Raw genomic sequence first — 25679 nt, forward strand, 5'->3', positions numbered from 1 at the left:
GCATATTGGAGTCACTAGGCAAGTGGGCAGTGTATTACAATTCCAAATCTAATTATATATTTTATAATAGATATAATTTATATTCTTAAATATAATATATAATATAAATAAATATTAATATTAATATTGCGGTGCGGTTCGGTTTGTATTCGGTTTTAAAATATATTAAAACCAAAACCAAAACCAAAGTATCGGTGCGGTTTTTATTCGATTCGGTTTTCATTCGGTGCGGTTTTCTTTGGTGCGGTTTCGTCCGGTTTTTGGGGTTTTTGGTTCGGTTTCGGTTTTCGGTTCGGTTTCTGCTCATCCCTACATACAGTTTATGCAGTCCTGTCAATAATTCTAACAGACAAAAGGGTATTTGTGTAATTTTACCTTTATAACGGCTCTTTTATGTTTCCTTTTGCTATTTAACGTAGCTGCAACCCCCCTTAAATCCCCACCGCATCACGCAACCCTAATTTTCCGGGTAGCATATGAGAGAACTATTTAAAAATTAGGGTTACGTGAGGCTGTAGAATGATTTAGGGGGGTTGCAACTTCGTTAAATAACAAAAGAAGCATAAAAGACCGATTATATAGATGAAATTACACAAATACCCTTTTGTCTGTTAACGGTGTTAAGAAGTACAGTATTGCATGTGATGGTTTTAGAAGTACAGTATTGTGAGTGGCGTCTTGCTGAAAATGCTGGTACACAAAATGCATTTTACTCTTAAAAATATATATATCTCTCCTATTCACCCACATCGCTTTATATGTAGTACAATCGATTTTCGAGCAACAAACTTTATATTTTATTTTGTAAGCATATGGTATACTAGTATTTATAATTTTGTAATTACACAGGCCCCCTTTAGCTATTCCACTTCCGATTTCTTTTAACATTTAAAGTTGCATCCCCTTCTAATGCACTGTTTGGCAAAAGAAGGAATGCTTCTTTTAGACTTTTGAAGCCACAAACTGGAAGTCTAAAATACTAATTTTTTTTAGATTTTTTTAGTGATTTACATTTTATTATGAAAATTTTAAATTTTTTAATGTGTAATAAATCTTATTTATTAATAAAATTTCTTATATTATAATAATTTGATTTTTTAATTTATAAATTTAAATTATCCGACACTCAATTGACTTATAATTAAAATTATTCAAACATTTTTAATAATTTTTAAATCAAGTTTACTTATTCTTTATAATCTTCTTGTTTACTTTATAAACTTTTAACATATGCAACGTTTATATACTCAAAACTTACTGCTGAGCGAACTTATTCGCTTTAAACTAAAATAACTTCCTAGCAATACATCCGTCCAGAAAAAAATTCCAGTCTTGTCGGACCCCCTTTGTAAAAACGGATAAATCTTATGACCATTTTTTTCAGTAAAAATATTCGAACTATCTATAATTCGAACATCATTGTTTGCTACATTAATACCATTTAATAAATCCTATCAATAAAGACATAAAAATGTTTAGACTAGCAAATCCACGGATGATCAGAGGATGCGCCTGCACAAGGTGACTCCATCACCAATCGAGATTTGCGAAATCTCGATTCTGGAGTCCAAAGCGAGGTTGCTGTTGAAATCAACAATATTGTCCCGGGTAACAAGAGCCCCCTGGCTAAGAGAGCCATGTCCATTTTCCTCACCAGCAACTGTTCCAAGCCATAATGTATTATCATAGGCGATAACACCTCCAACCTTCACCATTTTAATCACTTGATCATGGTACTTCTTGTAGTTATCCTTGTCTGCATCGACAAATATGAAATCAAATTGCTCCCCCTGCACAATTTTAGCGACTCTCAGCTTCATTATCCAGATTCGAGAGTCAAACTCCTGACCTCCCGCAAGGGGTACTAGAGCTCAACCACCGCACCAACACTTTATTAGCAATTACAAACATTTAAAAAAAATAAAAATTAACAAAATTACAAACATTTTTTTGCAGCTTAGCTAAAGCAGGAAAGGCTTCAGAATGAATGAAGTTTATTTTGTGCTCCACACCAGCCTCGCGAATGAATGGCAGACCAACCTCGTATGCCTCCCGATCCGGATCTATTGCCACAATCTGTCAAAATTCTCCATTAACCAGAAAAACTTAAATAAATGGAGACGACAAATTTACAGGGAAAATGCCTAGATTGAATTCAGCAAAAAATTTGTTAAACACGCGCAGAAATGCATAACAGAGATACCTGGCCATCGCGAGGCAATGCAAGGGCAGTAGTTAAAAGAGAATAACCGGTGAACACACCGATCTCTAAAGTCTTCTTTGCGTTCATTAGTTTTATAAGAATGGATAAAAACAATCCTTCATCAGGAGGCACTGCCATCACCAGTCTGCGCGCAAAAAAAAAAGTTCACACATTCATATTAGAGAATAAGGAACCTGAGATACATCTCGGTAACTTCCCTCGTATTGTTAATAAAACAATTGTTACTTTTTTAATTGACAAATATGGCTTATAGTCTTACAAATTAGTATCTGCTTTAAGAAATTCTCGTAAACTCTTAACCACTTGAGCTATCCAACCGTGCTCAAATAATTGTCTTTTTTTATTTGCACAATCTTTTCAAATCATGTTACTTGAAAACAGACCTACACATGCAATCCGAGGTTAGTCACGTGAGACGTATCTCAGGTTCCTTATTCTCTTCATATTATGTGCATTTAGCATATATGTTTTGATTTTTTTCATGTAATCGAATTACATGTATATTAATTTGATAATATTGTGCTCGAAAACATCCAATACATACACATGCCTACATGATTTCAATGTCTGGTCTGAATGCAATCAGGCAATTTTTGTAAAACTGTAAACAAAATATTCTCAGGCAGAGTGATCACCTGGTGCTATATTTTTTAAATGTGGCTTCTCTTATATTCTTGAGTTGCTCATGCTCCCTTCCTTTCGTACTGACATCAAAGATGTACTGCATGGAGGTCATTGTAAGCATTTTAGCATCTTTAGCATGTAAGATCATTATCGAAAATCATAAATGTAGCTAAGGACGAGACAATTTATTACCTTCTGAAGGGCCTCACTTTTGAGAAGAGTCTTGCCGACTAATGATTCTGCCATTGAGAGCTTGCTCAGTACTTGAGGTACTTCAGTTTTGTTGATGGCCAAGATCCAGTTTGTTGGACTTGATAAACCCTCCTCTCTGTATTTAATAAATGGACAAGAACAAATGTAGGAGCACCTTTGACTAGTAGTTTAGAATAGTACGCTCCCAAATTTACTAGCTAATAAAATGGTAACGGTATACTGGTTACTAACAACAAAAGTGGTTGACTAGGAGCCTGTTTGTTTCCACTAAAAGCTGGAGCTTAAAGCTATTTACGATTTTAAACTGAAAAATGTCTGTTTGTGTAATAAATCAGAAGTAACTTAAAATCAGGAATAAGTTAAAAGTGACTTAAAAGCCAAAAGTTAGTTTGATGTACTTTTTTGAGGGACTTCAATTTTTTACACTTTTTTTTTTATAAAAAATTAACATAACTCATAAAATTATCCATATATCACTTTTATATTTATTATTATAATTATAATAATCCATAAATCATTAATAAATCAAAATTACCCAACAAATATTTTAAACTCCTAACTTTTCAAATAAGTCACGTTAAATCATAAGTCACGTTAAGTCATAAGTCACGTTAAGCCATAAGCTAAGTCAAATCGGCTCTATATCATGAAAGATATTTTATAATACCTCTCTCCACCAGGTTCTAAACCTTATTTTTGGACACGTATTTTGAAACTTTTATAAAATATAATTTCATAATATTCTTTTAAAATATTTTTTCCTAGATAAAAGTTTGACGTTTAAACTTTTATTAAATAAAAAAATTAAAAAAATGTTATGAAACTATATACTTTATAGGAGTCTCAACATACGTGCAAACAATAAACGTAAACAACCTGCTGGGACGAAAGGAGTAAAATTTGTTTAATCTTGATTATATTAATGGATTATAGTTTAAAAATAATATATTATTTTCATTTTTGATTATAAAATATTCTTAGAATTTAATCCCCGTCAATTACTTTGAGTTTCATTCTTGCGAACGTTTTGTTCTTGGAGATAATCGCATTTTGATTGAGTTAATGATATTTAGAAAAATGAAGTCAAAGTAAGGTAATATATTAATAGATGATGTGGAATGATGCTAAATTCTGTATCGCTGGTGAACTTTATACGAGACCTGGCTGCTCCGAAACTACTAGTAGGGTTCTCATTCTATATCTTCTATTTTGAGAGTCGACTTCTCTAGTAGAGTTCTCATTCTATATCTTCTATTTTGAGAGTCGACTTCTCCATCACCTAGTTCATAATTCTCTCACCGATAAAGTACTATTCGCTCTCTCATCCTCTATTTTATATTTCAGTTTTCAATAAAATCAAGATTTTTTTTTTTGTGATCTTATTTATGCGTTGTTTTCAAGATTGTTAGTCGTGCCATATTTTTGGATGTTATGTTATATTTTGTTATTTTTTGCGTCTTCATACGGCCGGGTGTCGGTAATTTCTCAGAGAATTATTTATTTGATTTTTGGGTGATCAATGAGACCCACATCGATTTTGGGACGCTGATTGATACCACATAAGCTCAACGTTTCGTAACAAAAATTTGTTCATATTTTGAGATATTTGTTGCTCCAATTCGAGTTGAGGTAATTGATACTCCCTCCGTCCCTAAATACTTTTCCCGTTTGCCTTTGTCACGTTTGCCAACACACACTTTTGATCATTAATATCTTTAATTTTGTATTAGTATTAAATATAAAAGTTTCACTGTATTAAAGTACTCGTAAATATGAATCCAACGAGATCACTCATAATTATATTTAGTCTTATAAATTAGACGTAAACAAGTAATTTGTCTCGTGTCATGAACAGTGCCGACATTTGAAATGGGCAAAGTATAAAGAATCAGAGGGAGTAGTTTTAAGCGTTGTGCTACATATAATGTTTATCTAAGGGTCAGTTGCGATGCTACTAGGATCGGACTAGAGCTAGTGTAGATGAGATTGCTTGTGATGTCATTGCGATACTTTTAGATTAAGAAATTTGAATATTCAATGTGTTAAGTATTCGAAAATCAGATGGCTATTTGTTTAGCGTTTCACAACCAAGTTTTAGTTAACAGTTGAGGGTTTATCTCGACCGACTTCCCATGCTTGTTTTGTTTTTGTATTAATAGAATCATTTTTATTTACTTATATATTATGTTAAAATAATTATTATATCTTCCAGATCTTTTAAAACTCCGCGTTAGTAACTATTTCTGAGTCTTAGTAAAATTTAGTTACCATTATTTATATAATTTTATTTATTTGTTCAGAATATTAGTAAAACTATTAAATTTTCAACCCAAAATCGTTAAAGAACTCCTACTATTACTATTTTTTTATGTAATAATATTAGTAAAAGTAGTGTGAAAAGAGAGGTAAAGTATATTAGTAAAAGTAGTGTGACAAGGAGGTAAAGTGGTGAATTGGAGTGATCCATCGACTATATTTGAGAATTTGATGGGACACCAAAAAGGAAACGACTAAGAAATATTTGGGATAAATGAAGTATACTTCCTACTACCTCCGTCTCACAATTCATATCTGTTTTGGGAGAAATAATTGTCCATAATACTTGTCCACTTTTAGTTTCCAATGCAAATATATTGACTTATTCCAAAATTACTCTTCTTGAAAATTTTATAACAATTAATAAAGGTTGAATAAGAGTATACATTCATGCATTTATTAGGAGTACAAGCGAGAAAATTTTATCTAATTAATGTTTCCTTAGTACGCGTAATTTTTTCAAAAAAGTCATGTATGGTGGGATGGAGAGAGTATGGGTTTGTTTGGTTGAGAGAATCAGAAGCTGCTTCTGGCTTCTGCTTCTCTTGAGCCGTTTGTGTAAAGAAGTAGAAGCACATTCATACAGATAATATTAAAAAATTTATTAAAATATAATAATTAACGTGACCATATTGAAAGTTCTTTACTAGTGAACTTCTGATATTCATTTCCTTTATTTTGATATTTATATTTATATGTCTATTCAGTCTTATTTAATAGACTGTCGCATATTAATAGTAATATATGAATTTTAACGACAAATCTTTTCAAATCTTATTTATAAATTGGAGAAATTTATAAAATATAAAACACACTAGTAATATCTCAGAATCTATCATTTAAGAAAGATCTAAACAAATTCATTACTTTCCGGATATCATATAATTTTAACAGATACTAAAGAATCACAATTAAATAACACAAGATTTTCAATAATAAATTATTATTCTAATGAGATATATCATATTTTATAGAGAATTGAAAATTATAATTAAATATCAGCAGATCTCAATAAATTTTTTCAAATCCAAATTAAATATATGCAGATCTAATAAATAAAAAATGGTAGAATATCCAGATCTAATACAACTTCAATATCGCATTAACTTTTATTTGACATACTAAACACCAGCCTATAAAAGGGTGTGCAAAGTTAGGTATTTACAAAGCAATTGATCAACAATTTTATATATTTTCAAAAGTAATTCTGCTAAGCATCATCCCCAAAGCTGCACAATGGCTTTTACAAAGTATATCGTCGCATTTCTGATTCTCCTCCCTTTCATCGCTGCTCTCTCCAGGCCAGGACCCCGAACTCCAAACAGTCATATAGGTATTTTTTCTACAATATGCTAAATTAATAACATGTGTTGATACATTTTCTAATGGTAAAAAAAATTGCCTATCATTTATATGATGTGAATTTTTTTAAATGCTTTATTAGTACGGAATAATATCAGTACTCATTTTAAATCTTGTTTTCAATTTTTTTTTCAATGAAAGATAAATGACTATTATTAATGGGATGGTTTATACGCATACGGATCTCATTAATATTAGTATCACCGAAACCAATTATATATTTCCAATTGAATTTGGGGAAGAAATTATGAACACTTTTTGAAATCTTAACCATTTTCCGTACCGAATATATATACATATATTTTATAATTTGATAAAATATTATTCGTTACCCGCTTACATGTTTTTCTTTTTTGTCAGATGTCATACCAAGTAACTGTAACAGACCATGCAGTTTGGTATATACTTCGGGGGACTGCAACAGAGACTGCGTGGTTATTAAAAATCAAAGAAGTGGTGCTTGCGAGATGCATGATAATATCTTATATTGTTGTTGTAATAATTAATTAAAAATCTGAATAAGTCCTTGTAGCTGAGGATGGGATGGTCTAGGAGTAAAGATTTATCCCCATATTGTCGTTCTCAATATTTATTACAACGATTCAAATTTAGAAGGATATATGTCTATTTATCAGCAAAATCTAATTCTATATATTAAAAAGTAGGATAAAAAGAAATAAAATGACTTTGAATGTTCATAATGATCAATATTATAGTCTTATTTAATAAAAAACTAAAAAAGTGTCATGTTTTATAATAAAAACAAATATTAATAATTTTTATTATCGTAAAAATTGATGTCAACTATATTAATCGAACCATTCACGTAATCGGTTATCACAACAAAACTACATTATATATTTATATAACAATTTAAAATAATGATACCGAATCATTGAAAATATAACCAATTGTAATTAATTATTTTTCTAAGCCGATTATAATCTATACTATCCTATAAAAAGCCAACATAGGTATAATTTGTAGTCCTTGTTTTTATTCACATATTTTGATTTGGTCGTTTGTTTTTGGTCTTTTTTAACATTACTTCGTTACCAGCCGTAATAAACCTATTAGTAATAAACAACGGCTCCTATTAGGGGTCGTTTGGTTCAGCTGATTCTGGTATCAGGTATGGGTTTTGTTCATTTCAAACCCATACCTGGTGTTTGGTTGTCTATTTTTATAATCTGATACCCATACCTCAAACCCACCTGGAATCAGATTTGATACCCTAGGGGGGGTGGGTATGAGAGACGGGTATGAGGTATCAAATGAAAATTTTATTAATAATTTTTATTTATAGTTAAATACCATCTCAAAACACATAAATTAAATATGATATTTTTTAATTTGAATATACTTATTTTTATTTACTATTAATTAGTAATATTAGTAATTAGTAATTATTTATTTTCATTCCTGTACATAAATTATTTATTTTCATTCCAGTACTAAACCAAACACAAGATATCAAGAATGATTCCTCAACCCCATACCAGCTTAACCCGATTCCTGATTCCAAACCCATACGGTCTCGTGAACCAAACGACCCCGTAGAGTACTCCTTTTAGACTTCTATCTCCTGTTGGACGTTGGTTTTACAGACCCACTGCCCTCCGTCTTCCTCTCCTGTTTCTGAACCACCGCCCCCTGTCTTCCTCTTCGTCTCGGCGAACTCCGTAGCTGGACACTACTTATCATTCCATCTCTCAAGGACTTCATCTCCGCTGAAGGTTTGTTCTTCATACATATATATGGATATGAGTTGTCTCTCTTCTGAATATATATGGATATGATCTGTCTCTCTTCTGTTGTTTATTTATCTTAAATTCAGTAATTTAGTTGCTTATAAGAATTGATTAATTTGATCTTTGTTTTTAGCTGCCTCTGTTGTGCTCTTTCTTTCATTCCTGGTTGTGCTCTTTCTTTGCACGTAAAGTGTTTGATCTGAGATTTGTTTAAAAAATTAACTCAATGTGATTAAATGAATAATCACAGAATTAAAATCATTAGAATACCTCCAGTCCTATTTAGTGAAGTGAAGCAGAAATCATGTATTAGCTGTTGAGCGATTTGTAATGTGCAACGCAGTTGCATTCGGAGTTGTTTTTGACAAACAAGTTCTCCATAACTCAGCAGCTTTATGCCTAAAAACATAACAAGAAACAAGAACTATATGAATCTCTATATCGTAGGCGAATTCAGCATATAGAATTAGTGTTCTACACGTGTGTGCTTTGTAGGTGCTACCTAAATCAAGCACTACCACTTTTGTTTTGCAATGCACCTTAATATTTTATAAATGCTAGGCTGAATAACTTTGAGAATAGTCTGATAGAAAACATTAAGCCATAGCCCATTCTACAGGGATCATGTCTTGCACACCACAAGTTGGAGTTAGATACTAGTGCATTAATTGCTTGATCATTAAATTTATCAACTTAAGCAAGTTGGCATTTTTATTTTCAGGTAATTTCAAGTAAACCGGGTAACTTAGTCTAGGAAAAAAAGGTAATTCCTGTATGCTTACCCATAGAAGAGTAATATCAGTGTCATCACTTAGATCATACTGTTTTTGAAGAGTAAGCAAAGCATCAACAAAATATCTTTAGCACCACCAGTTTTGTTGTGTGCAAGAGTCTGTTCTGCCATAATTTGCTTCGTGAGGCGTGCCCGACGAGTTTACTAGCTTATATGCAGTGCGATGCACAAAGAATTTTTAATATTATTGTTATTGGCAAGAGTCATTTTAGTAGAGTTATCCAGTTTAATATGTGGAATACTTTTATACTGTCGAGTTTCAAATGACTTTGGTATGTTGGTTTATTCAGTAATTTCTGGCAGATCCTTTGATTTGCTGTTATTATATGCTATGGTTGTTTCATTTCAATCATAACTATGTTTCATTTCTTTTATTGGTATATAAGTCATCACCAATTTAGTGACTTCTACTATAGCTTTAAGATTCAAAGGCTGATGCAAGAGAAGTTTCACTAGCCGAAGCCCTTAAGATGCATCTGACCAAGAGCAAAGAAGCTAGAACAGTAAGAGACTGGGAATCAGTAGAAGAGGAGAGCCATTTGGCAATCTCATCTGGTGCAGATTCTTCTCCTCAGGTAACTAAATCGTATATTCACACTAATTTTTTGTTGCTTCTAGGTCTATTGATGTCCAAGACTTTGCCTATGCATCTGTTCACAAATATACAATTTGAATAATTATGTCATTCTATTTTCGATAGCGAAGATGCCATATATAAATACTTGCATGTTTTTGTTACCCCAATTTTAACAGTTGTTCTGTTCACAGATAATTTGAATAGATACCCTTTACAGTTATCATCTATGCATATACAGAAATCTGGATCTCTTATATTTGCTCATGACAAAAAAATTTCATTTTTTAGATATATGCTTTAAAAGCAGAGGCCTCGCTGAATCTCAGGAAACACCAAGAAGCCTATACCATAATTCAAAAAGGGCCAAACTATGACACAAATTTATGCATCCAGTTTTTGGGGGCTACTGCTTGTTCTGATCTATTAACAACCAAAGCACAAGTTTACATGGCAGCTAGCAGGTTAGTGAAAAACTCTATACAAATGATCATAATTTTTATTGTCGTCGAGTCTTAAACTTAAATTTGTGTTATATTACTATATTTTCGTGCTAACATGTAATATCATTTGTTTTAGATTTGAGGAGGCAGTGGCGGCTGCTCAATGTGCAGCGAAACTTGATCCAACCGAGGAGGCAAAAGCTACAGCAGAGAGGGCTCTGGCCTTGGCATCACCTCGATTAGAAGGCAACCAGCTGTTTAAAGCATTAAGATTCTCAGATGCCTTGAAAGTGTACACTGAAGGACTACAACATCAGGCACTTAATTCTATATTATTATGCAATCGTCATCAGCACACTTGTCAGCAAATTGTTTGAGATCAGAGTGCAAAGAGCAGGTGAGCCTGGAAGCAGAGGACTCCACTACAAAGGCTTTGGAAAGGCATTGAGAAGAAGGCTTGAGCTGCAATCCTGGTCGCCCCAGTTTGGTGAGCTGCATAAAAGTTGCAGCCTCTTAGCATATATGCAGTACCATCAACTTGTGGAAAGAGGCTACACACCACTAAGAGGTAGACCTCTTTCTGTGATTATGATCTAGAAATAAAATTACCTTTTCTTTTTATAATTAAAGACGCTAATAGCCACCAAGTCTTTGACAAGAATTGAACCTATGTTAAGTAGTTATTCTTATTATTCTGTATTGCACTATGCCTTTATGAAAATTCCTATTTGTCTTCGTATTCTGTATTGCACTATGCCTTTATTACAATTCCTGATTCTCTAGCTGTCTTGGAGCACTGCTCCACAAAACATATTGTTAAAGTAGTTAATAGTTTTCTCAACTGACTTTTACATTTTAAGCATATCATGGAACCATGAACTAGGTTGCATTAGTAAATCCAATATGATTAAATACCATTATATTAATTTAATAATAAAACACTAAAAAATAATATTAAGCTTACAAATAATAAAATAAAAATAATATGGTCGCCCGTGCTTCGCACATGGGTATAATTTGTAGTCCTATTTTTTCTTCACATTTTTTGGTTTCGTTACTTTTTCACGTTTTCTGATTTTGCCCCAATACTATAATACTTAGAAACCGACTCCTATTAGGACTCTCTCTCCCAACAAAAATTCACTTTGCAGACAAAATCAAATACTGCACAGCCCTCTAATTACAGCACCATAGCCACCATAGCCCGTTGTCTATCTCTTCATCTAGGCGCGAGCTCATGTGTTGCTTTTCATTCCATCTCTCAAGATCACTACTTAATTCATCTCCCCTGGAGGTATGTTGTGCATACATATATATATGAATATGAGTTCTCTATGTTCTAAATAACTAGCTTCCTTTGTCGTCCATTGTTTATTTATCTTAAGTTCAGTAATTTAGTTGCTTATAAGGATTGATAATTTCATCTTTGTTGTGTTGATATGCGAACTAGAGACATGTGTCAAATAGCAGAAAGATTATATTCAAACCTTCTGTGCCGATTGCCAGTAATTTAATTGTGGCTTAATCATATCAGACCATATGGATAACATAATGTTCGTCTTAAGGATCCAATTCTAATATAAGTTAAAATCCCAATCTGAGTTGATTTTATATTTGTGATAGTTAAGGTGTCTTGTTTTGTGCATAAGTGTGTATCAGTAACACTTTGACAACATAATGTAAAAAACACACAGGAGATAGAGTTTCTGCAGCAAGGTAATGTAATGTAATCAAGATTCCCACTGTTTAAATAATAAGACTTGCATTTGTCAATTTTGAAGTTAAATCTTCTGCCTGATAGTCTGATACACTTCAAGAACCAAGATTATCATCATTTTTTGCTAGATGATATTTGGCCTTTAGTCCTATTGTTTGTGTATGCAAATAATTAGTTATCTCCTAAGCTCTCACTTAGTAAAACTTTGAAAGCTATATACAAAATTGTAGACTGGTTTATGTTCCTTTGTTCTCCATGTACATATATTTTAAAACTTTGGAAGGTATATATATTCAGTTGGGTTGCTCTTAAAATAATTTTCTGGCATATTCCCTCATAGTCTCATGTGTTGATGACAGGATAAAATATCCGAAAATTTTGAATATAAATATATCAAAATCAGTCAAGAATGCAATAAAATGTGGAGTCTATAGGTTCAACATTTCACATTTTGTTTGATAGAAACCACTTTCATTCGTTATTCGTTGCATATAAACTATATGTTGCTCTACACTACTCTATATCGATCGGTTAAATATAACTATGACTCATAGGTATAGTATAGCACAACTGCGAACTATTCTTTAAAACATAAAGCATAGCTAATGACCAACTATTGAACTAATCTGACATTGCTCTTCTTCCCCGAGAATAAATGGCCCAGTGAGATAGCTAATGGCCAGCTTTCCCGATCATTTGTGTTTAATCATTATTAGTTCACTTATATTAAGGCTTATCAGATAATATTATAATCAAGTTTGGTAGCTAGGGTAGTTTAAGAACCAAGATTGAGTCAGATAAAGCATTGGTTCATGTACAGGCCTTGATGAGCATGCTCTGTGTTAATTATCATATTCTTTTTTTGTAAAGGTAATAATTTGATATGCAGTGGAATTACATATTGCAAGATCTCGGCTTATATGATCTCTTTATGGCAGGATTATCCTTTCAAGCCTCCAAAGGTTAAGTTTGAGACAGGGTGTTTCCATCCTAATGTGGATATCTATGGAACTATATGCCTAGACATTCTTCCGGTAGTTTTTGGTTATGCTTTGATATGTTTTTTTTTTAATTTTTTATTAATGATTATGTCGTTGTATTCTGACATGGTTGGTGATATATGTTTGAACAATTTGCAGGATAAATGGTCATCAGCTTATGATTTGAGCATTATACTGCTTTCTATACAGAGCCTTCTTGGAGGTACTTTTTGCTCAAGTTCAATTTACAATAGTTTGATCATCACTACATTAGAAACTTTGGCATACTTTATTTCTTTAAGCATTTACAAATCACTTTATGTATTCTCTTTTGTCATTTGACTTAGAACCAAACACGAGTTCCCCTTTGAACACCTAGGCAGCAGCACTGTGGGAAAATCAAGAAGGTATAGTTGGTGTTTCTTCTTTATTGTTGTCAGTTCTGCTTTGTGTGCTGTTCTCCTAGGAATAATATTCAATTTGTAGATTGTCTAATGCTCAAGCTGTTTTTTGCTCTTTTGCAGAATACAGGAAGATGGTGGAGAAATTGTACAAGCCTGCAGCTTAGCTTCTAACTTCTTTACATTTGGACAGCGTGAAAGGGGAGGATGAAGGAGATTATTATTATCATTCTTATAGTAATAGATCGCATATCATATTGCCTTTCCTCCTCTGTTCTATTCCTTTAATTCTGTCTTGCAGAGAGGGATTTCAATGGCATACCTAGCCAAAATTGTTATTGTACAACTATTGCATAATTCTGCATTTAGTTCTGGCTAAGAGAGGGATTATTATTGTTTCAAAAAAAAACCTCCTAAGTTCTTATAGAGGTTGCATTTCACTTGAATGGTCTTGGTTATTTTGCTTAAAAAAGGCTATCAGTGATCTTTTACACTCCTGGCTTCTACCCTGTCCATCCCCTTTTACTTGCCTACAAGACTAATCTGGTACATTTATTATGGAGCACAACTCAACTGTAGCCTGAATCTTTCATGAGAGTGTCGTACTTGTAATTATCTTTTAATTTCTAATTCTAATTCAGATAATATCTGAAAATAGGTAACAGATGCCTTGAAGATTTATAGCCTTTTCTTATAGGCTCTTATATAAATTCGTTACATCTTTATGGAAAATATATAGATCTTGATATGTAATTTTATTAGATGTTCAATTGATTATTTTTTATTGTGTGTATTATGTATATGCGGATCTAGAATTTTGTTAGTTGCTGAATTGATAAAACTTGATGTTCAATTGATTCATCGTATTGATTTTAATGCGAGAATAAGGTGTTTGATAAAATGTTTCAGCCAATCTATCTCCAAGTGTTTGTAGTTGACTAAGTTAGGACCTCTCCTGAGACCAAAAGAGGGATCCTATTTTATTTATCTTAAGCACCCATTCTCTCAAAATTGAGGAGTGTATGATTTGAGAGCCCATCTATGGCGCAATATTAAACTTAATGTCCAAGTTATATTTTGAATATATTTGGGTTTTAAGGTTGAAACTTTAGGCTGCTGGGTATACAATGCTTCGGTTAAGAAATGTTAATAGTATGTTTGGTCATATTTGTCACAATTTATAAAAGGCCATTGCTCTGTTCGGGAGTAGGGTTGTTAACGAAACGAATTCGAAACGAATATCTTAATTTTCATATTTGTATTCGGTTTAAATCCATATATTCGGATTTGTATTCGTTTATTATCCGAATAATTATTTGTTTTCGTATTCGGATTCGGTTAGATTCACGAACTATTCGTATTCGTTTAAGTTACTCATTTAAAATAAAATGGAACTAAATAATTGACGTGCTAGCCCGCGACAAAAGTTATAAACTCTCATATTTCACCAATTCAAGCAAACTATAAGGTACTAATTATACAATCATCCAATTCAAAGAAAATAAAATTCAAATTACAACCAAAGTGTAAAGTTTAATACGCCTTAACTAATTCCTAAATCTGCAACAGAACTTCCACTGGCTCAACCTTTTAGTATATGAACTGGGTTGGTTTAATTTAATATCTAGTCCCAAAATAATTCATAATCCTATTAAATAAGAAATATAATATTTTTCTATGTAATATATATATATATATATATATATATATATATATATATATATTATATTTAATTTCCGAATAATTAAGCGAATAACGAATACGAATATTTATCTATTCGAATTTGTATTTGTTAATGAACCGAATAATTTTTAAGATTTGAATTCGTATTTGTATTTGTTAATAAACGAACACGAATAATACTAAACGAATTCGAATACCGAATATTTCATTAAATATTCGTTTCGTTAACAGCCCTATTCGGGAGAGATCAGGTCAGAAGGAAAGTGTACTAAATTTTAGTCTTATGTACTATGCAATGAAATATGAAAAATATGAGGTAATATTAATCAAAAATCACATTATCATATATTAATATTAAGAAAACATTCATATATGAAAAAAAAATTGAGTGTTAAAATGATATTAAGTTTATAAATAATCAAATTAAAATTATATTAACAAAAAACACTAATAAAATGATATTAAGTTTATAAATAATCAAATTAAAATTATATGATCACCCGTGCTTCGCACGGGTTATAGGCTAGTATATATAAAGATTGAGACAAAGATGCAGCCCTGCATGCCAACAGGAAGGACCTAAGGTTTAAAACTGCACCTGTTGGGTCTTCACTTAAAATGCGGAATTCAGGAGTTAGACTTAGATTTTCGAAAAAACTTCGAGATTTGACCTGAATTGTATCATTTATAACATTCTAAGCACACAACTTGATGTATACCGGATCCAAGAACCTAGGTGGGCGCAAAAGAACTAGCAAATTAGTATACGTCTTGTATTTATGAAGAGCCCAAATACTCTTTTAACTAATCAACGTGAGATGTTATAAAAAATGTGTGCCTAAGGTTAAATCTCATATCTCACCTTAGTTAGCGTTTTCATTTGAGCGTATATATGGTATATGTGTGTTTATATATAGGCTAGGATCCAATACAAATCAACCTTTAAATAAAATTTAAAAAATAGTAATATATTTTAGTAATATTCATTTTAGAATTTAGTAATTTGTGTTGTAAAATTGGTGACAATTTTCAGATTTATTCGACTCGATTGTTTTTAGATGTTGTAGAATTAAATACTTTTTTCGGAAAGAAGTTTTTATTGGGATATAAAAAAGAAATTTGGAGACAATGTATTGAAATTCATAAAATTTTATTATTATATGACTAATTTTCATATTCAATAAGTTATAAAATGTTAAAAAATTTATTCATAAATAAAGATTTATTTTTCAGCTATCAGTAAATTTTCACTTATAAATAATAAATTTACTCAAAATATCAAAATTTATTTTTTCGAACAATTTACCAGAAATTCGAAGAAAATGGTGAAAAGTAAAAACTGAAAAATGAAATGTCGAAGTGAGAAATACAGAAATACAGAAATAGATAAACATATGATTGATTATGTGTGCATCAAACAGTCAACAATCTATCTATATATCTGGGCTAACACTCTTCAATCCTAGGGCTCCAGAGAAATCAAGATCCGGGTTAACCCGATTCAGGGATTCAGGTCCGCCCCAGTTAATCATCTTGTTAAAGTTTGCATCTTTAATTCTGTTTTTTTGTTGGGTTTGATTTGATTTGACAGACCCATAAGTATAATCATTAATCTGATCTATATCTAATTTGGGTTTTGATTCTTTTTGAAAATGAAGTGAAAATCTTGCATATTTGAATTATATGATTGCGTTATGTATGTATGTATGTGTTTGTGTTAGGTAAAATTCTTATTTTGATTGTAAAGTTGTTAGGATCATCCAATTTTTTGATGTGCCTTGTTTTCTGGAGAATTCGATATCTTGAAGTAGTAATTTTTTTGTGGAAAATTGTTTTCTGGTACTTGGAAATGAGGGAATATCACGGTAGGATGTGTATTGAGTGTTTTTATCGAAATGAGTGCTTCTACTTATTTTATTCGGTATATAATACTTGTAGTTGTGTGTGGATTAATGATTGAGGTCATTGTCAGTAGTTGCTGTTCATGTGTGGTAATTGGGGTCAAGTTTTTCTTGCTCATTGTGAATTGGAAGTGTAATAGAGATCAACTTTTCCTAGTTGCATTTCCATAATAGAATTCAAATTAAGCGCCGTTTACTCCCTTGCCTTGGGTTCATGGTATAAATATAGTATTTATATTAATTTGAAATATTTAATCCTAAAAGTGGTTGATATTCTCGAGTCCTCATTGATCAGTTTAGCGGCAATCTTGTAAATTTTTTAAATACTTGGTGGGAAATTAAGTAGTTTGACATACTAAACATATATCCAGTACGGTTGTGGGAAAAACTGTTTTTTAATAGACATACACAACAAATTGAAATCAGCAGTACTTGACTAATGAAACCTTGTACTTGCTTGATTGCTACCGTGTGACGTTATTCTGTCTAATTCAGAAGTAGTGCATATGAATTTTTCTGAGCAGATATTTTGTAGTCTAAAAACATGTTTTGACATTTAGGTATATGCAATAGAATATGTAGTTAGTGGTTGTAATATACAGTATCTTATAGTGGCTGATTATACTTGTTGCAGAATTTTATCTAATTGGTGTTATATCTTTTTTTTTTTTTTTTACATTACTGAGGGATTTCAAACCGTGGGTTATGGACTGCCCCCACCCTTAACCGGGTAAATCCGGACTCAACTATTAAGGACAAGCATTCCAAGCATCTCCCGAGGGAGTCGAACCTTGGTTTGCATGATAGCTGCCACTTGCTCTTACCAACTGAGCTAACCCGTGGAGCTCTATGTTATACCTGATTGTAGAGAACATAATCACTAAATATTTCTCGATAGCCTTAGGATTATTATGCAACTCTTCTCTGATCCCCTCTCTTGTCATGGGTGCTCTTGAAGGGCTTTTGACATGACAGGACTTGCAATGGTCATTTTGTTGCTCGACTATATCTTGATAATTTGAAACTGCATTTTAATAGATCTGTTGCAAGTACAAGGCCATAGCTGGCACTAGATTATGGGCTTCACTTTTCGACTTTACTTTATTGAAATTCTGTGCAAAACTATATGAATGTAGAAGACCAAATATTATGTTTATGATGTATACTTGATAATATAGTTGTTTGAGCCTTTGGATGACTTTATTCGGTCATGGTATGATAGAATTTATGATTGGCATCCTGTGCTTCACCAAAAATTACTGCCATATGGGACTTTTTTTTAATTAAGTTTCTTATTTTCTTTGGTCTTCTTTAGGATGTATTGCAGTTTTCTGTTTCCATGTAGAAGCCTATTATCTCACTAGTCTGGTGTTCTAAATATAATAAAATAATACTATAAAATGAAAGCACATGCTTGCTTGTAATTCCTTTCTAGTTTCTTAATTTTCTTCTAATTACTTTTTGCTTTCATAAATATGTTGTCCAGGAAAGTATTTGTAATTTAGAGGCATCAACGATATTCTAAGAATAAGATTTCATCCCTGGCTCCTCTGTGCTTTTTCCTGTTTGATATATGGCCTGAAGTGTACATTACATGGGAGGGGTAGAGGATGATCAACCACCCTTAAAACGCGTGAAAGTAGCGGCTAAACATTTGAGAGGATTTACAAACGGATATTCTACTAAGGAGTCTACGAGTTCATTGAGTTTGATGATGGCTCGGCCCCTGTCATCCCAAGGGGACGATGAGATTCTTGGTACGAAAGGAATTGTCAAGAAAGTGGAGCTGGTAAGAATTATAACTGAGGCACTGTATTCTCTTGGCTATGAGCGAACGGGTGCACATCTAGAAGAAGAGTCCGGAATTCATTTACAGTCATCTGTAGTAAAATTATTCATGCAGCACATTCTTGACGGGAATTGGGATAAAAGTATAAATACATTGCATAAATTTAGCCAACTAGATGAAACTACTATTAAGTCTGCATCCTTTATTATATTAGAGCAGAAATTTCTTGAACTTTTGGATGACGAAAAACTGATGGATGCTTTGAAAACATTGAGGACTGAGATTGCACCTCTTTGTATAAACAGTAATAGAATCCACAACCTTTCTGCTCGCATAGTATCCCCTTTCCAGCGTGATCAGACAGAAATTGTAGCTAACACTGCCATGAAGGCAAAATCTCGGTCCATGTTACTGGAGGAATTGCAACGAATATTTCCACCAACGGTAATTATTCCAGAACGAAGATTGGTCCATCTTGTTGAGCAGGCTCTTGAATTGCAACGAGATGCTTGCATTTTCCACAATTCTCTAGTTGGAGACATGTCATTATACACTGATCATCAGTGTGGACGGGATCAAATTCCTTCTCATACTTTGCAGGTAAAATCTTATTGATCAGCTTTCAGTTTAATAAAACAGGATTTTTGTAAACTAAAATTCTGTGGTGACCGTTAAGAAGAAAATTTTCAATGAAAGAAAGAACATAATCAAAGATAGAAAGTTATTTGAAAGTGGATGCCAGTCCTTCTCTTGCAACTTATTCTGCTGGAGGCAAATTCAGACGCTTAGTTCATATAAACTAGCATCATCTATGTTTTGGATAAAATTTCAGTCTCCATCTGATCGCAGTAGAGTTTTTTGAATTTATTTTTTTTTGACAAATATGGCTTTTAGCCTTACAAATGAGTATCTGTTCTATGAGTTTTTTGAATTTTAAATTTAAGAATTTTATTGAAGTATTTAGTTCTCTTCTATCTTGTCAAAAGTGTTCCAGTCATAAACTGAGCCAGTGTTTCGGCTGTCTTTTCATGTTTACTTGATACCAGGGGGCATAGGGTGAAGTCTATTGCCCCTTTCATCAGTATTGCTTGTTCCCCCTTGAACTAGCATGATTTGAGATTTTAATTTGTTCTTTGTGTGCTTAATGCCAGTAATTTGCTACTCCCTCCGTCCCATAATTCTTGGCTTGTTTAACTTTTTATGGTCAAATTGACCGAACTTTGACTACAAATTACATGTAATTCTCTTATAATTTTAAAAATATAAAATATGCATAATAAAGTACGTAAAGTATATTTTTTAATGATATAATTTTTATGATTGTTCTTAATCATATTATATATGTAATTTGTGGTCAAAGTTTGGTCAATTTGACCATCAAAAGTCAAACATGCCAAGAATTATGGGACGGAGGGAGTAAATAGCATGAGTTCCCTGGTCCTTGTCCTTTCATGCTTGTGGGATTGGTATACTTGCTAGCAAGAAGGTAACCAGTAAATTGCTAAATAGCATGAGTTCACTAGTTGTGGTAAATTTCTGTTCGGACCCGTGGCATATAGGGATGGGCATTAATCCCGACCCGCCCGATCCCGACCCGATCTCCGCACCGAATGGTGCGGGGATTTGGGGATTTTTTCGGGTACGGGTCGGGGAACGGGGACGACTTTGAAAAAAATTCGGGGATCGGGCCGGCTTCGGTTTTTTACATTCCCCCGGCCCGATCCCCGACCCGATTTTCCCCGATTGTTGGCCCGATCCCCGACCTGATTATTATATTAGATTATATATCATATATAAATTTATTATAATTATTTATCAATATGTTTATGTACCTCTTTAGGTGCAATTATAGTCGCGGATTTTCACATCACCTATTTATTGATTTGAGAAAAAATTATCTTGGTTGGAGTCGATCTGAGATCACCTCATTCAAAGGACAATTACTAAACCACCTTCACAAGCTTGAATATGTCGGTATGTGTTTTAATTAAATACAAATCATGCCACAATTTATAATAATTATTTTCATCTTCTGTGTTTATTAGTTTATTGATTATTGATATATTCAAAAACAAAAATTAAAAGGTTGTAAGTTCTATATTAAAATTAAAATAAATACTCTAATTACTTGTCTTAAATTACTACTGCAAAGTTACACGTGTTTCACTTTAAATACATATTATATAATATAATTAAATTTATAAAAATAAATTTTAATATTTAATTCTATTAATGTAAGTCTTAAAATTAAAAAGGTCATAATTAAATCATTGGATCTGTTTAAATTAAAATATTGAGATATTAATTAGACATAAATTAAAATTTAATCCTAATTAAGAATTCAAGTATTTAAATAGAAATTTTGGTTTAAATTAAAAATCCCCGATTTCCCGAGGGTATCCCCGAATCCCGATCGGGCCGGGATGGGGATCGAAAAATAATCCCCGATGGAGATCATGCCGGGGATGGGGATGGGGTTTGGATTCGGGGATCGAGGCCGGTTATAGCAATCCCCGACCCGAAGTGACCCGATGCCCATCCCTAGTGGCATATGATTTTTGACTTCCTTATATTGAGTCGGGATAAGCTTACAAGTAAAGAATTTCTTCTGTTCAAGTTTCTTTACATGGTTACAGAGTATAGAATGATTGTTTATACACTTATATTTTTCCCACGAGGTTTGTTTATTAGATTATGTAATAAATCATATTAATAATTTGGATGAGCTTGGATGTTAGATTTCATATATTAAGTTTAATTGGTGTTTAACTATATAAATGCAATTCTAACAAATCATTTTCTATGAAAAATGAATTATTAAAATGTCAATGTTCTTTGTTCTTTTTGAAGGTGTTTTTTTACGGAGTGCAACCACACACACACGCACATATAGAGTGTCTTATATACATAAATACATACATACATACATATATATATATAGAGAGAGAGTCTTATTCTACTACAAACTCCTTTATTCTACAAACTACAAACCCGTTCCCAGTCGAACCCACCAAGCTGCCATCCCCCCTCCGCACAACATTTTTATAATACACGTGCTATCCCCAACCCCTCTCTCGCACAACCTCACTCACCACAACCATGTCACCCCTTTTACTCTGTTTCCGTCCTGATCACAATTTTTTTTAAAAATCACTAAAGTTTGGAACACAAATCACTATTTATAAAGTGAATATCACTAAATTTTATTGGTTTTTAGTTTGTATTTGATCACTAGTCTACACACACACACACAGGCAAGTGATCAAATACAAACCAACTATTAAATACAAACTAAAAACCATTTTTCCTACCACTATTTATACTGTACAAATCACTGTTTTTACACAATATATAAACAATGATATTATTATTCAAAATTGAGAAAATCTACTTACCTATACTAGTGATGATCGATAATAGATGATCAATTTCAATCTTAGAAAGGTTCTTGACAGTAACACGCTGTAAGAAAAGTTGTATGATGGTGGTAAGTAGTTGCTAGTTTTGGTAAGTTATGATGGCAAGTGTCCATGACTATTGGTGATGGTAGACAATGGTGGCAAGTCATAAAAACGATTGGTAATGGTGATAAAAGGTCCATTATTACGGTTCGGGTGAAGATGATGGTCATATACGTTGTATATACATGTATGTATATATTTATATTTAAGAGATATGTTATATACAAAATAGTGATATGTGATGTACAAAATAGTGATCATTGCAGTTAAAAATAGTGATTAAAATTTGGGTTTTTAGTTTGTAGGCTAATTTGGTTTGTATTAGAGTAGGACTCTCTCTCTCTCTATATATATATATTAAATTCACCATTTGGGTGATATTTTGTTGTAACCTTTTACTTACACTTTGATGATAAATAATATCAATCTCATCACATTGTAATTCATGTTCCATGTTTAAGGATGTCACAAGTTTTTTTTTTAACTTAATTTATGTTTTTAGTGAAATTTTAGAGATACTCAGTTCTATAGAGCTCAGTACTATAAGTCTGTTCCTTTCTTGCTTCCAGTTACGGTGACTAAATGTTGTAGAATTAAAATTTTGCAGATTCTACAAGAACACTCCGATGAAGTTTGGTTCTTGCAATTTTCACACAATGGAAAATACTTGGCTTCAGCATCGGGTGATCACATAGTAATCATTTGGGAGGTACTATGTTACACTAATATATTAGACACTATATGTTCTACTCAAGTTTGTATACTTGTGCTTGTCAGTAGTAGATTACTTTTTAGAAACTAAATTTGTGATTAGTACCACTAAAATTTATCACAAATTTATGTTGTTCATACCCGCAAGGAAGAATTTTAGTATTCGTGCATTCGTGCTTGATGGTGCTTTCCTTAATTGCCTGTAGACTTATTCCATAGCCAAACAATAAATACTCAATACAATAACAGCTAAGCACTAATTGCCAAACAGGTTCTTGGAGCTCAGTAACCCAATGGGTTTGAGTTCAATTATGATTAAGCCATTTAACCCTTAGTAGATAAGGGTTAGGAATACTGAGGTTCTTTTCTTAGATATTTTTCTTAGCTTATTTACTATGACTCGCTCTGCACAGGTGAATTCGGATGGTAGATTTACCTTAAAGAATAGGTTATCTGGTCATCAGAAATCTATCTTTCATGTATCGTGGAGTCCTGATGACCTTCAGCTTCTCACCTGTGGTGTCCAGGAGACTGCTAGACGTTGGGATGTTTCTTCTGGTGAATGCCTTCATGTTTATGAAAAAAATGGTGTTAGTATAGTTTCTTGTGAATGGGCTCCGGGTGGTAAAGAGATATACTTCGGTTTTACTGATAAAAGCATAAGCATGTGGGATTTGGAAGGGAAGGAGGTGGAATGTTGGAAAGGTCAGCGAATTGTTAGCATCTCAGATCTGGGAGTAACAAGTGATGGTAAAAAGATCATTACAATTTGCAAGAACTCTGTTATACTACTATTTGACAAAGAATTGAATGTCGAAAAATTTATTGAGGAAGATGAGACTATAACTTCGTTTTCATTATCAAGTGACAATAAGTTCCTCCTGGTTAGTCTTGTAAACAAAGAAATTCATCTCTGGAAAATTGAGGGGCACACAAAGCTTGTTGGCAAATACAAAGGTCACAAACGTACTAGATATGTACTTAAAGCCTGCTTCGGTGGATTTGAACAATCATTTATTGCTTGTGGAAGTGAGGATGCACAGGTATGACTCTTTCTACCATGTACTGTCATTGTAAACCTAGACTTATACTTGATTATAATGAATGACCCTTTAACTTATTAAAGTTTGTGTGTGAATTCTGTTTTTTTATTATGCGTAAAACACCTGTGGGGCAAGCCGAATTCCTTTTAATCTTAAAGAGCTCTATATTGGCTTGATTTAATCATAAATAATTCGTTTCTCCAAAAGTTGACAAGCTAGGCAAATACGTAAAGAGATTCTTTCTTTTCCATCACTTTGGCATGTATAAAAAAAATATTGTGACATTTATTTTCTTGTAGTCCTTTCAAATCTATTATTTTTTATGTATCGTAATGGACACATTTTTAACTGTTTTGTTGCTTTTATGGTCTTTTGGCATCAAAGAAGACTGTGATCTGCATTGGTGTTAGTTGGGTGGTTCTTTCAGGTTTAATTTGTATTCTCTCCATCATCAGTAGTCGTATACTTGGCTAGTTTCTTTAATTCTCTATCTGATTATACATATCATATAATGCATATTTTTTGCCCACATATCCACTTAACATTTTAGTTTGTAATTAATGTGACTCGCACATGGCTAGATGATTTTACTTTGTTTTTAATATTAAGTATATAAAGCTTTTAGTCTCTAATGTTGTGTTTGGTTGGGATAAATGGAATGGAATGAGTGATAATAAAAGGAAATAATAGAGGGTAGAAGGAAGGACTTGATGAAAATGGAGTTGATGCAAATTTTGTATGATGTGATTTCGATAGAAACTAAGTATGATAAGGAATGTAGCATTCCTTCACAACGTGGAGGGTTTGAGCTCTACTTAAGGATGATAGGAATGGAATAGTAGGAGGAATGAAATTACTAAACATTCAGCTAAATTATAGTTCAAATTTCATTCCTTTCCCTCCATTTTTTATTCACAACAACCAAACACAACATAAATGTTACTGTATCATCTTTTACTTTATGTTATGGACCTTATGTTAATATGCTCTTGTGGTCTATTCAGGTATATATATGGCACCGGGGTTCAGGGAAGCTTATTGAAACTTTACCTGGCCATTCTGGAGCTGTTAACAGTGTAAGCTGGAATCCTACGAATCCTCACATGTTGGCATCAGCCAGTGACGATGGCACAATACGGATTTGGGGTTTGAATCAGGTTAAGATGAAACCCAAAGGGTGTCAAAGCAACGGTGTTCATTATATCAATGGAGGTACTCCTGGCGAAAACAAGGGTTCTTGAGTAACTAATGTTTTTTTAGCTGACCACCCCTTCCATGTAAATCCTTTGCTTTCTGTTCTAGTTGACGTTTATCACAAATGACAATCAAAAAATGTGAATTAAATCTGCCAATAAAATGTTGTATGTGTTTCAAGTTTGTTCCTGCTTGTGCCTACATTGATTCTCCTGTTGGTTGATTTGCTAGAACTAGTGGCGAATGAGGCGGCCTCTTTAGGACCAATCTTGTTTTGCCTCTATCAAGACCTACTAGTTTCTTATGTTTTCCTAGATAAATACCCTTTATTGTACAAGGGTGAAATAAGAGTGCCTCCGGCTTTGTGGCAACTTAAGCCCGGTACTTGAACACAGGTTTTACCGACATGGATGAACTTTACTGTTTCTAATCTACGTTCTTACTCGTTTGAACTAGAGAAGTCCTGTGAAGTATCTCAGTGCAGATAGAATCGGAGAAA

At 32.7% G+C, this 25679-nt stretch overlaps 3 protein-coding genes and 1 pseudogene across 5 annotated transcripts; 3 read left to right on the forward strand and 1 right to left on the reverse strand.

Moving 5' to 3' along the window:
* Positions 1–1349: 1349 nt before the first annotated feature.
* Positions 1350–3206, reverse strand: LOC108202076 (caffeoyl-CoA O-methyltransferase). The gene is made up of 5 exons (XM_017370452.2): positions 3041–3206; positions 2860–2945; positions 2204–2348; positions 1945–2076; positions 1350–1790 (listed from the first exon to the last, which is right to left on the reverse strand). The coding sequence occupies exons 1-5, from the start codon at positions 3092–3094 to the stop codon at positions 1500–1502; spliced, it is 708 nt and encodes a 235-aa protein (XP_017225941.1). The 5' UTR covers positions 3095–3206; the 3' UTR covers positions 1350–1499.
* Positions 3207–8349: 5143 nt separating this feature from the next.
* On the forward strand, positions 8350–11506 carry LOC108200934 (inactive TPR repeat-containing thioredoxin TTL3). Of its 3 annotated transcripts, none has more exons than XR_010287326.1 (5): positions 8350–8475; positions 9700–9858; positions 10149–10321; positions 10437–10868; positions 11419–11506. XR_010287326.1 is itself a non-coding variant. In XM_017369206.2 (4 exons), exons 2-4 carry the CDS (start codon positions 9754–9756, stop codon positions 10675–10677), a joined length of 519 nt encoding a protein of 172 aa, XP_017224695.2. In that variant the 5' UTR covers positions 8350–8475; positions 9700–9753; the 3' UTR covers positions 10678–11037. The 3 variants fall into 3 exon arrangements, 1 of the variants encoding a protein (XP_017224695.2); XR_010287327.1 differs by having other exon boundaries at positions 11452–11494; XM_017369206.2 differs by lacking the exon at positions 11419–11506 and having other exon boundaries at positions 10437–11037.
* A 1054-nt stretch (positions 11507–12560) lies between these two features.
* LOC108200935 (ubiquitin-conjugating enzyme E2 20-like) lies at positions 12561–14354 on the forward strand (annotated as a pseudogene).
* A 2104-nt stretch (positions 14355–16458) lies between these two features.
* Positions 16459–25363, forward strand: LOC108202908 (WD repeat-containing protein 26 homolog). The gene is made up of 5 exons (XM_017371515.2): positions 16459–16594; positions 18469–19371; positions 22840–22941; positions 23357–23986; positions 24991–25363. Exons 2-5 carry the CDS (start codon positions 18577–18579, stop codon positions 25225–25227), a joined length of 1764 nt encoding a protein of 587 aa, XP_017227004.1. The 5' UTR covers positions 16459–16594; positions 18469–18576; the 3' UTR covers positions 25228–25363.
* The last annotated feature ends 316 nt before the right edge of the window (positions 25364–25679 follow it).

This window comes from Daucus carota, chromosome 9, assembly GCF_001625215.2.
Source record: "Daucus carota subsp. sativus chromosome 9, DH1 v3.0, whole genome shotgun sequence".
Classification (NCBI taxonomy): domain Eukaryota; kingdom Viridiplantae; phylum Streptophyta; class Magnoliopsida; order Apiales; family Apiaceae; genus Daucus; species Daucus carota.

Excerpts from the sequence above, each read along its gene's own strand:
- LOC108202076 (XM_017370452.2), bottom strand. The coding sequence starts at position 3,094 with ATGGCAGAATCATTAGTCGGCAAGACTCTTCTCAAAAGTGAGGCCCTT. Across the intron at positions 2,946-3,040 it reads AAAGTGAGGCCCTTCAGAAG|TACATCTTTGATGTCAGTAC; the intron begins GTAATAAATTGT and ends ACCTCCATGCAG. Across the intron at positions 2,349-2,859 it reads TTTAAAAAATATAGCACCAG|ACTGGTGATGGCAGTGCCTC; the intron begins GTGATCACTCTG and ends TTTTGCGCGCAG.
- LOC108200934 (XM_017369206.2), top strand. The coding sequence starts at position 9,754 with ATGCATCTGACCAAGAGCAAAGAAGCTAGAACAGTAAGAGACTGGGAA. Across the intron at positions 9,859-10,148 it reads GTGCAGATTCTTCTCCTCAG|ATATATGCTTTAAAAGCAGA; the intron begins GTAACTAAATCG and ends TTCATTTTTTAG. Across the intron at positions 10,322-10,436 it reads GTTTACATGGCAGCTAGCAG|ATTTGAGGAGGCAGTGGCGG; the intron begins GTTAGTGAAAAA and ends CATTTGTTTTAG.
- LOC108202908 (XM_017371515.2), top strand. The coding sequence starts at position 18,577 with ATGGGAGGGGTAGAGGATGATCAACCACCCTTAAAACGCGTGAAAGTA. Across the intron at positions 19,372-22,839 it reads TTCCTTCTCATACTTTGCAG|ATTCTACAAGAACACTCCGA; the intron begins GTAAAATCTTAT and ends AAAATTTTGCAG. Across the intron at positions 23,987-24,990 it reads GTGGAAGTGAGGATGCACAG|GTATATATATGGCACCGGGG; the intron begins GTATGACTCTTT and ends TGGTCTATTCAG.